This window comes from Trichechus manatus, unplaced genomic scaffold, assembly GCF_000243295.1.
Source record: "Trichechus manatus latirostris isolate Lorelei unplaced genomic scaffold, TriManLat1.0 scaffold00053, whole genome shotgun sequence".
Taxonomy (NCBI): Eukaryota; Metazoa; Chordata; class Mammalia; order Sirenia; family Trichechidae; genus Trichechus; species Trichechus manatus.
Window position 1 is genome coordinate 5,503,734 of NW_004443989.1, and position 11,853 is coordinate 5,515,586.

General features: G+C 44.4%; 1 protein-coding gene across 1 annotated transcript in view; it reads right to left on the reverse strand.

The window, feature by feature from the left end:
• MPHOSPH6 (M-phase phosphoprotein 6) overlaps positions 1-10,698 on the reverse strand; it is a 22,703-nt gene extending 12,005 nt beyond the window's left edge. The window contains exons 1-2 of the mRNA XM_004377720.2: positions 10,609-10,698; positions 880-992 (exon numbers count right to left, since the gene is read on the reverse strand). Of these exons, the coding sequence (XP_004377777.1) occupies positions 880-992; positions 10,609-10,659 (164 nt within the window). The 5' untranslated portion in view covers positions 10,660-10,698. The remainder of the gene's footprint in view (positions 1-879; positions 993-10,608) is intronic.
• Between the last annotated feature and the right edge of the window lie 1,155 nt (positions 10,699-11,853).

Here is an 11,853-nt window from a genome sequence, read left to right on the forward strand (position 1 = left end):
CAGTCCATGGCGGCTTCAGCAAGCTCCCAAAATAAAGAATTGATAAATTCTCTGGAGGAAGAGAACTTCTTGGAATTACCAGAGGCAGAATACAAAAGATTAATATACAGAACTCTTCTAGAAATAAGAAAGGAAACTCGACAGAATGCAGGAACAGCCAGGGAACATACAGACACAGTAGTAGTGGAACTTATAAAAGTTATTTAAGAACATAATGCCAAATTTAATAGGCTGCAAGAATCCATAGAGAGAGTCTTCTTGGCTGTAATCTTTACGGAAGCAGACTGCCGTATTTTTCCATTGGAGCCGCCGGGTGGTTTCAAACTCCCAACCTTTCAGTCAGCAGCCGAGTGCTTAACCGCTTAACTGTTAAGGGTCAGGAAACGCTAGCTAATATCATTAGTATTAAAGATAGTAACAATTTAAAAAAAAAAAGAAAGAAAGAATAAAAAGAAACAAAACTCCTGACCTGCCCTTAAGCAACTGTATCTAATGAAGAGCTTTCAGCTACTGAAACAAAACAGGAGATGCCTGAAGTGCATGCCTAATCTCTGGAAGTTAATATGATAAAAGAGCAAATTACAGTTTCTCATTAAAAGGTCCCCTGTGACTAACAGAGACATATGGGCTAGATTCTTTTATTCAGTGTCAAAAAAGGACAATGATGTAAATGATGGCTGGGGATCGATAAAGATGTGTAAGCCAGGTAGAGCTTCCATAGGTTTAATAATTTTAGAAAACTATTTGCCAGGCTAACTCAAGAAGCTGAATAGATAACTATTTAATGGGCTTTATATCACAGGAATGATGAATTGCATTCACAAGAATTTCCTGCTGACTGCCCAAAGTGTCATCAATAGAAATTCTAACAAACTTAACTCTTTCTCTTTAAGCTCTGGCAAATCCAAGTACCAGTGCTCTTCGCTGATGATCTTCTTTTCTTCCTCTTCTAGCTGCTGCTTGGTTTCCGAGTCTAGTCCCCTTTGCATGAACTGCAAATACAAAACAAGTGTCAGTAACTAATTTTCCCAATCTAGAGTTGCAGAAAATTCAAACAACTTTATTCTTCTACCTGACCTCCCTCATTTTCCCAGGAGTTCCATCTCATGATTGACAGCAGGGGTGAATGATCAAACAGTCCAGCTCTCCCTTTGACAATGCCAAACTAGAATATGACAGAGCATGCCAGAGCACGCGTCTTAGTTACCTAGGCTGCTATAACAGAAACACCGCAAGTGGATGGCTTTAACAAAGAGAAATGCATTCTCTCACAGTCTAGGAATCTAGAAGTCCAAATTCAGGGTGCCAGCTCCAGGGGAAGGCTTTTTCTCTCTGTTGGCTCTGTGGGAAGGTCTTTGCCGTCAATCTTCCCCTGGTCTAGGAGATTCTCAGCATAGGGACCCTGGGTCCAAAGCATGTGCTCTGCTCCTGGTTCTACTTTCTTGGTGGTATGAGGTCCTCCTGCCTCTCTGCTCGCTTCTCTCTTTTATAGCTCAAAAGAGACTGACTCAAGATACAACCTAATCCTGTAGATTGAGTCCTGCCTCATTAACATAACTGCCTCTTATCCTGCCTCATTAACATCATAGAGGTTAGGATTTACAACATATAGGATAAGCACAACAGATCACAAAACGGTGGACAACCACACAATACTGGGAATCATGGCCTAGCCAAGGTGATACACATTTTTGGAGGATATGATTTAATCCATAAATTCCATCCTTGGCCCCCTCAAAATTTATGTCCTTGCCACCTGTAAAACAAATTCACGTATCATCTCAAAAGTCTTAAATCAACTCCAAGTCCGAAATCTCATCTTCTGCAAAATTCCTCTTCATCTGTGAAATCCAGAATACAAGTTATCTGCTTCTAACGTACAATGGTGGAACAGGTACAAGCTAGACATTTCGTTACAAATGGGAGAAACTGGAGGGAAAGAAGGGATAATAGGCACCAAGCAAGTCAGCAGTACACATTACATTAGCTCTCAAGGCTTGAAAATAAACCTATGTTCTCTGAGACCATTTAGGCAAGGGCCCTGCCCTCCAGACTTTGAGTGTTGGCCACACTCTCCTGATTCTGGGTGGAGGCCCCTCAGCCCTGGGCTTCAGCTCTGTCCTGCCTCATTAACATAACTGCCTCTTATCCTGCCTCATTAACATCATAGAGGCAGGATTTACAACACACAGGAAAATCACATCAGATGACAAAATGGCGGACAATCACACAATACTGGGAATCGTGGCCTAGCTAAATTGATACTCTTGTTTTGGGGGGACACAATTCAATCCATGCACTGGTATAGGGAAAAGGTATGTGGATAGACCTCTCTGAATGGGTCACAGAAGTGAAGATATTTTTGTCTCATGTGAATGCTCACCAAACAGTGACCTCAGCAGAGGAGGATTTTTACAGTCAAGTGAATAGGATGATGTGTTCTGTGGAAACCAGTCATCCCCTTTCCCCAGTCACTCCCATCATTGCTCAATGGGCTCATGAACAAAGTGGCCATGGTGGCAGGGACAGAGGTTATGCATAGGCTCAGCAACACGAACTTCCACCAAGCAAGGCTGAATTGGCTACAACCACTGTTGAGTGCCCAATCTGCCAGACCAACAGAGTCCCCAGTATGGCCCATTCCTTGAGATGATCAGCTAACAACCTGGTGGCAGGCTGATTATACTGGACTGCTTCCATCATGGAAAGGGCAGCATTTTGTTCTTACTGGAATAGGCACTTACTCTGGATATGGATTTGTCTTCCCTGCACGCAATGTTTCTGCCAAAACTATCATCCGTGGACTCACAGAATGCCTTATCGACCATCATGGTATCCCACACAGCATCGCCTTGGATCAAGAGACTCACTTCACAGCAAATGAAGTGCAGCAATGGGCCCATGCTCATGGAATTCACTGCTCTTACCATGTTCCCCATCATCCTGAAGCAGTTGGCTTGACAGAACAATGGAATGGCCTTCTAAAGACACAATTATGGCACCAGCTAGGTGGCAATACCTTGCAGGGCTGGGGTAATGTTCTCCAGGAGGCTGTATATGCTCTAATCCAGCATGCACTATATGGTGCTGTTTCTCCCATGGCCAGGATTCATGGATCCAGGAATCAAGGGGTGGAAATGGGAGTGGCACCACTCACTATTAACCCTAGTGACCCACTTGCAAGATTTTTGCTTCCTGTCCTTGTGACACTATGCTCTGTGGGTCTAGTGGTCTTAGTTACAAAGGGACGAATGCTCTCACCTGGAGATACATCACTGATATCATTGAACTGGCAGTTAAGAATGCCACCTGGCCACTTTGTGCTCCTTATGCCTCATATCAACAGGCAAAGAAAGGAGTTACCATACTGGCTGGTGTGACTGACCCTGATTACCAAAAGGAAATCGCAGTGATATTAAATAATGGACGTAAAGAAGAGTATGCCTGGAATGCAGGAGATCCCTCAGGATGTCTCTTAGTACTACCATACCCTGAGACTAAAGTCAATGGAAAACTATAGCAACTCAATTCTGACATGACTACTAATGGCCCAGACCCTTCAGGAATGAACGTCTGGGTCACCCCACCAGGCAAAGAACCATGACCAGCTGAGATGCTTGCCGAGGACAAAGGGAATATGGAATCAGGGGTGGAAGAAGGTAGTTCTAATACCAGTTACAACTACATGACCAGTGGCAGAAATGGGGACTGTAATTGTTACGGGTATTTCTTCCTTGTATGTGTGCATCAAATATTTTTGTTTTCATCATTTATAAAATATAAGATGTAAACAAGGCTAGTGCATTTTTGGTTGTACGTGTGTTAGTTGTATCATGTTAGGTGCAAGTATGACTTTATAATTGTCTTTATTCAGAGATTATGTATGGTTTAAGGAGATGTGTACAGGTGCAAGTCGACAAGAGGTGGACTGTGATTGTTAAGGTTGTCTGTCAACTTGCCTGGGCTATGATTCTCAGTGGTTTGGCAGTTATGATGCAGTTTGGCAGTTGTATAATGATGTAATCACCACCATGACGAGCTCTGATATGTGATCACCTCCATGATGGGATCTGCTGTAAGTAGCCAATCAGTTGAAAGGGAGTTTCCTTGGGGGTGTGGCCTGCATCCAATATAAGTGGACTCTCTGGCAAGGCTCATGGGCTTTTTGCTTGCTCTGGATCCTGCACCCGGCTCCTGTTCATCTGACCTCCGATTCTTGGGACTTGAGGTAGCAGCTTGCCTGCCGATCTTGGGATTCGCCAGCCTCCATGGTCTGGATCTTGGGTTCGCCAGCCCCTGTAGCTATGTGAGTCAGGAGAAGCCTCTAGCCTGACCCATGGACCTGGGACTTTCTAGCCTCTACAACCACATGAGCCATTTCCTTGATATAAATCTCTCTCTCTATATACATATATATACACATATATATGGACATTTCACTGGTTTTACTTCTCTAGAGAGCCCAGCCTAAGACAGTACATGATAAGGCAAAATGTCTACCTTTTTTCAAAAACTTTAAAAGTCCTTAACAGATTTTAGTTTTTTTCTAATTTAATGAAACAGGCAACATAAAACTATTCAATAAATATAGTGAAACCTGTGAGAGTTGGAACTCGGCGGGACTGCCTTTTTTGTCAGGGTTCACAAGTTTTCACAAGTTTTCTGCCTTTGATAGGGTGCAGTCTTACCATTTTTCTATCACTCGTTTCAGTGGAAAATATTTGAGTTTTCCTTCACTGATACAATTCCGCCTTACACAGGTTCTGGTTTTCACAGGTTTTACTGTATCACACTATTTTAATTTTACATAATGGCCTGTGAAGAAGGACTAAGACTAAAGACTGATGAGCTGAGGAAGAAAAGAAAATGGTAGGAAAGGCAGGAAGACCGCCTGGGAGAAAGACAAAGTGAGCGGTGGCAGAAACCAGGTCGTGAAAAAGGTGAAAGTGGATAGAGCAACTCAGTGCTTGCTGAATCTCTTGCTGAGCCCTGGAGCCCACTGGCCTTTGCACTTGCTCATGCTGGTCTGGAAGCTCCTTCTTGGCCCCTTCCGCCTGGCGAGCTAGCCCTTCTGACACAGATACAGGAAGCTGTGAAGCTGGCCCTGACAGCTGAAGCAAATCAGTGCTCTCTCCTCAATGCTCCCACGGCACCCTCAAACAGTCTCACTACCTTCTCACTTCTTGAGCAACTGTCTCTGCTGGAGACCTTTAGGGGAGGGATTGTGTCTCCTCATTTCCATCCCCAGCTCCAGTAACATGAATGATACATAACCCTATTGCCGTGGAGTCAATTCCAACTCATACTGACCCTACAGGACAGAGCAGAACTGCCACAGTGTCTCCAAGGCTGTAAATCTTTTGGGGAGCAGACTGCCACATCCTTCTCCTGCAGAGTGGCTGGCAGGTTCAAACCACAGACCTTTCAGTTAGCAGCCAAGCGCTTAACCACTGTGCCACCAGGGCTCCTGACTGATATATAGTAAGAGCTTTATAAGTATGAACTGAGAAAAGGCTACCTGCTGGTCTGTTCTTCACTATCCTCTGAAATGCTGATGTACTCTTCTGCTGCTTTGTCTTCTCAAATCTGCAGTAGCTCAACTCAAAATATGTCAGAGGAAAAAAGCACAGTCCTGCTGCTAGTCTCTCCATAGCACAGACAACAGCTCTATGCCCTCAGGGGACAGGCGAGCAAACCAAAGGTTAATCACAGCAAAATGATAATGTATCAGTATTGGAAAAAATAAAGGCAGAAACTACCCAGGAGTCTCCCAGCAGTTAGGTCTGGAGTTCCACTGGGCTTCCATATATCCCCATTTCTTTCTCTTCTCTAGACTCCTCCCTCCACTCCAGCTTTCCCAAAGGGAAACACAAGACATTTTAGGCATAAGAGCTTTTCCACTGATTACTAAGGGATATGGCAGAAGTTGAAAAACTTAAAAAAGTTAACAGATAAAATGTAGTGATATGCCAAATGTCAGTGAGGATGTGGAGAAACTCAATCATTCCTATGATGCCGGTGAGACTGTAAAATGGCCTAGTCGCTCTGGAGGACAGCTTGGCGTTCTGATAAAACTAAACACGCAACCGCCACACGACCCAGCCATTGCCCTTTTGGGTATTTATTGCAGACAAATGAAAACTTACACTCACACAGACACTTGTAAATGAATGTTTCTAGCAGCTCTAATTGTAACAGCCCAAAACTAGAAACAACCCAAACGTCCTTAACAGGTGAACAGTTAAACAAACTGGTACATCCATAAGATATCCATACTACAAATACTACATAGTCATGAAAAGGAATAAACTACTGACACACTCAACAAAGCGAGTGGATCTCCAGGGAACTATGCCGAGTGAAAATAGCCAATTTGAAAAGGTTACATACTGTATGATTCCATTTATATAACATTCTTGAAATGACTAAATTATAGAGAACAAATTAGTGGTTGTTTGGGATTAGGGACTGTGAGGGAAGGAGGGTGGGAGATCTTGGTGATGATTGAACGTGGTGAATGTGGCAGTGGTTACACAAATCTACACGTGATAAAATACACACAAAAATGAGTACACGAAAAACCGGTGAGATCTGAGTAGGCTCTGTGGATTGTACCTGGTTTCAATACAGTACTATAGTTATGAAAGATTTTAACACTGGGAGGCTGGATGAAGGGTACAGAAGACCTCCCTGTGCATTTTTTTTTTTTTTTTTGCAACTTCTGTGAATCTATCATTATTTTAAAAACGAAAAAAGTCTGCAAAATATCTACATTGTTTTGTAGTCCTTATCCACCTTACCTCTGTGTCTATATCCTTACCACAGGAAAAGAACTTGCAGTTTATAGAATGCAAACCTGGAACTTCCGAGTCCTTTTGTCTTTGCTACTCATCTTTTTTCCATTCTCTGGCTGGCAAAAGAGTCACTCTTCAAGGCCCAGAGCCCATGTCCTCTGTTGAGTCTGCCCTGACTGACCTTTGACTAGGTATAAGCATGTCTCCCTGCTTTTAATATAGCGCTAGAAACAGTGGCTTCCTCATCTTCTATGTTTCCCAAAAGACTGAGAATCTAAACAGCAGATCATGTCTCTTAGTCATCTTGTATTATTGGTACTTAGACAGCAGCTGGTATGCTAAAAGAGTTCAATAAAGGTTCTCAGAATGTAAATGAGGCTAGACTTGTCTTATTTTCCCAGACTCCCTTCTTTGGGTGGTTATTCTATAAACAGAGATGCCTCATTTCATTACTCTTATTCCTGGTGATGAAACTCATCAATTCTGCCCAACCGCTTTTTTATGTCCTATTTTTGGAAACCCTGGTGGCATAGTGGTTAAGAGCTATGGCTGTTAACCAAAAGGTTGGCAGTTCAAATCCACTAGGAAGGTGCTCCTTGGAAACCGTATGGGGCAGTTCTGCTCTGTCCTATAGGGTCACTATGAGTAGCTATGGTATAAATAATAGCCATATATTCAACAACAACAAAAAAATAAATTACAAAATAAAAAATAGCCATATATACATTCTTTACATACGGACAGGATAGAAAACCTGTTACTATGAATCAAACAACTCCAGACTTAAGCAGTAATTCAATTCTCTTGACTCTATAGCATCTAAGAACACACTCTATTACAAGCTAGTGATACAGTCTCTCTCCTTCAAAACTGAGGGCCTAAAGCAAGCATCAGCAAAGTACAGTCCTTGGGCAGCCATCTGTTTTTGCAAATAAAGTTTTACTGGAAAATAGTCACACTCATTTGGTCGTGAGTTACAAAATTGTGGCAGACAGTATGGCTCACAAGCCTAAAATATTTACTATCTAGCCTTTTACAAAGGAACACTCGTGGCACAGTGGTTAAGTGCTCGGCAGATAACAAAAAGGTCAGCAGTTCAAACCCACCAGCTGATCCATACCAGTCTGCTTCTGCGAAGATTACAGCTTTGGAAACCCTACGGGGCAGTTCGACTGTCCCATAGGGTCACTATGAGTTGGAATTGACTCGATGGCAATGGGGTAAGCCTTTTACAGAAAAAAATCCACCAATCCTTGCCTTAAGAGTTCAAATAAGCTAAAATCAGAAAGCAGGTGCCCTCTCTATTACCTTCTGCCCACATATTTCCCATTAGGATCACCCCCTGTGGTACAGTGAACTACTTAATATGGCCCTTGCAGCCATGCATGGTCTTGTAATGACCACCGAATGACTGGGTGGGACTATGCAAATAAGGTGCATGGTACTCTTGTGGGAGTGGGACCATACAAATAAGTTGTATGCAACCCTAATGAGGGGACTGGTCTGTTTTGCCATCCTGCTAGGCTTAAAAGACAGCCAATCCCACAGCAGAGAGGGAACCTCACTACCACCAAGAAGAGCTGGGAGTGGTGAATGCCCTTTGGACCCAGGGTTCTTGCACTGAGAACTTCCTAGACCCAGGAGACAGAGAGGGACAGAAAGCTGTAATACCGGAGACAGTGTGAGATGGCAAGAAGCAGTGGCAGAGAAATGGCGGCAGGAGACTGGCATGAGATGGCATGGTAGGCTAAAGCCCACAGAGCAAGGCAGCTACGGTGGTTGTGCTGACTCATGGAGTGAGGAAGCCGGGCGCCTTTGGGCAGGATGCTTCCTGGTGGAGTGGGGTCAGCAGAGCTAGGCTTACCAACCCACGGAGCTAGAGAGCTGAGTGTCTTCAGGCAGGAGATTTCCTGACAGAGTGGGGTGCTTCTGGGAACTTATTAGCAGCGCTAAAGAGCTTTATAACACCTGACTGAGAAGGGAAGAGATCAGGCCCAGAGGCTGAGGGAGAGGCCTACCTGCAAGCATAGCTGAGAAGCTGTCCTGACCAAAGGACAGCCTGAGTTGTTCCTGATCCTGAATTGTAACCTGTTACTTCCCTAATAAACCCCATAACTGTGAGTTCTGTGTGACCGCTGCAATGAATTATCAAGCAGAAAGCAGAGTGCTGTGGGAGGGATAGCTGGTGTCAGAATTGGTAAAAAGGTTGAACGGTGGAGGTATGTATGATCTCCATCTCACAGCAATCAGCATTGGGCTATCAATGTTGACAACGATTCTCCTCTCCCCTTGTGAAGTTAGACTAGGAGGTCCAACGCCCTGCACCATTTTTACATTCCCAGTCGCCAAAAGCTGACCAAGTCAGAGGAGTTCAGGTACATCTAAAAACAAATGAGTAAGTATTAACTCCTCAACCCTCTCATCTTTGCTCCATACTTAGCTTTGGCTGAACTTTGGATCCTAGGTCTATAGCTGCTCCATTTATTCTCACAGGATACTCTATGTAAAGTATCTCCTGCAATCCTGTCAGTAAATTGCTTTTTATCAATAATCAAAACTGCTAATCCAATTGAAAACCTGGGTAATTTCCCCCCCTTTCCTTTGCTTCCAATGTTCAGTTAAGTCTCCAACCCCAACCATTTGGGTGGGAATGGATAATTTTTTCTTAAAATAATTTCTTCCTTTCTAACTTCAGGGTCCTATCTTTGATCTGAGCCCTAATTACCTAGCACATATTCATTTGGCCTATTCTAAGAACTAAAACAAATGCTAAAATGTTTTCAATCTTTGCTCTCAATGCATTCAACTTCTCTGAAATCTTGTTGTTGTTAGTTGCCATCGAGTTGATTCCGACTCATGGTGACCCCATGTGTGCACAGTAGAACTGCTCCATAGGGTTTTCAAGACTGTGACCTTTTGGAAGCAGATCACCAGGCTTGTCTTCACAAGTGCCTCTGGGTGAGTTCGAACTGCCAACCTTTCAATTAGTAGCTGAGTGCTTAACGATTTGAGACATGCAGGTACCCATCTATTAATAAGTAGTGTTTAGTAACAAGATATCAATAAGCAGTATTCAGTGATAAGAAGTTCACTGACTTAAACAGGGGTTCTGGAGCCAGACTGCCCGAGTTTGTGTCCTGTGTACACTACTTATTAGCTATGCAACTTTGGGGAAGTTACTTACTTCTATGTTTCATTTGCCTCAGCTGTAAACGAGGGATAATGACAACTTTACCATCTCAATGGGTTATTATGAGGATTAAATGGGTTTATAAAAAGCACTTAGGATAGTGTCTGGCACATAGTAAGGAATATAAATGCTCACTATTATTATTTTTTAAGTCCTAGTTGTCTTCCCTATCTTGATTTCTGTATACATTTTATCTACCCTTGCTGTTTTTTCCACTTTGAAATTCTTGGGTTAAGATGCATGCCTTTCCCTCCGCTTAGGACCCTATGCTCACCACCGTCTGCTTACCCCTTCAGTTTCTCTACTTAAGGGCCACTTCCCGCAAGAAGCCCAAGAAAGTTCCCCGGCTTCGGATGTTTCCACCGTCACTACCCTTAGCACGCTGTATTCTGGTTGTTTAAGCGTCTGCCTCTGGTATCTGACCGAGTGCTTCATCAGTCTGCCTCATTCACAACCTGGTTTCCGGCGCCTAACACGGAGCTGGCGCTCAGCGAATGAATGAACGCGAGAGCTGGGGGTCCTCCGAGGCCTCGCCTGCACCGCTTGTACGCTCGCCGCCTCAGCCCCAGCCAGGCCCGGAGGACTAGGTGCCCCTACAGCCCAGCCCGCCCCGAGTCCCCGCACCTTCATGCGCAGCAGATTCTTGGACAACTTGGTCTTGTGTTCGGCCGCCATGCTGGCTCCCTCCCGGCGCCGGGCTCCGTGCTGCTGCGTGCGTGGCAGCGTCTTACGTAATGCGGCGACACCCGCCCCATGGCTCCGCCCCGTTTCTCGCCTTCCGGCGCAGTCCGGGTCTTTGCTAGTCTTTTTGTGGAGCGCTCATCTCCTGAAGAAGCTGTGTTGGCGGACGACGAGGGAGTGAGAGCGGGTTAAATCTCGTGGGGAGACGCCAAAGTGCCCGAAATCGGAGGAGGCCCGAGAGAGCCTGGCTTGCCGCTGAGGTTCCTACACGCGGGTGAAGGGTGCGTTCCTCAGGGTCCCAGGGCTGCCTGCCTCAGGGACTCCTCACTGCCCTACGTCCTGGACCGTTGTTTATTTAACACGGATCGTAGGCTTACTATGTTCTGGACCGCTTTCCGTCTAATAGTTCATATTACGTTCACACTAACCCCGTGCGGTGGATGTCATCATCCCCGTGTTGCAGTTGGGTAAACTGAGGTGTCGGGAAGATCATTAAATAGTCTGAAGTCACTGAGTGAGGGAGGTGGGTGTACACCAAGGCAGTCTGGTTTCAGAATGGCTCTTAACCACTATGCAAAGAAGATGAAAAACAATGTTATTCGCCTATTAACTGTTGTCGTTCTACTTAAGCTTACTCTTTGCTAAAGAGCAATAACAAGAGATAGGGAAGATGATAGATGTTAGACTTATGAGCACAAGAAGACTGGTTTTCATCTAAAGAATCGTAACAACATTGAAAAGGGATAGTTACAATGTGAAAGAGCCCAGTGGTGGAAAGGTTAACCGCTTGGCTGCTGACCTTTTGCTAACCTAAAGGATGGTGATTCGAACCCACCCACCTGCTCTGTGGAGGAAAGGCCTGGCAGACTGCTTCCGTAAAGATCACAGACTAGGGAACTCTATGGGGCAGTTTTATTCTGTCCTGTAAGGCCGCTATGAGTTGAAATTAACTGGGCACTTAAAAACAACAGTTATAACGCTCTTATTTAATCCTCTGTGTACCACCTAAAGGCATTTTTCACACTATTGACAGGTCCCACACTTTGGAAAACATCACCCAACCTAATAGCATTTCAGCAAATAGCATGCACTATATGCCGTACTCTTGTGTTGGGTACTTTTTGTGTGTGTGTGTGTGTTGGATCCTCAAGAACTCTGAAGAAGATATTATCATCATGATATAGTTAG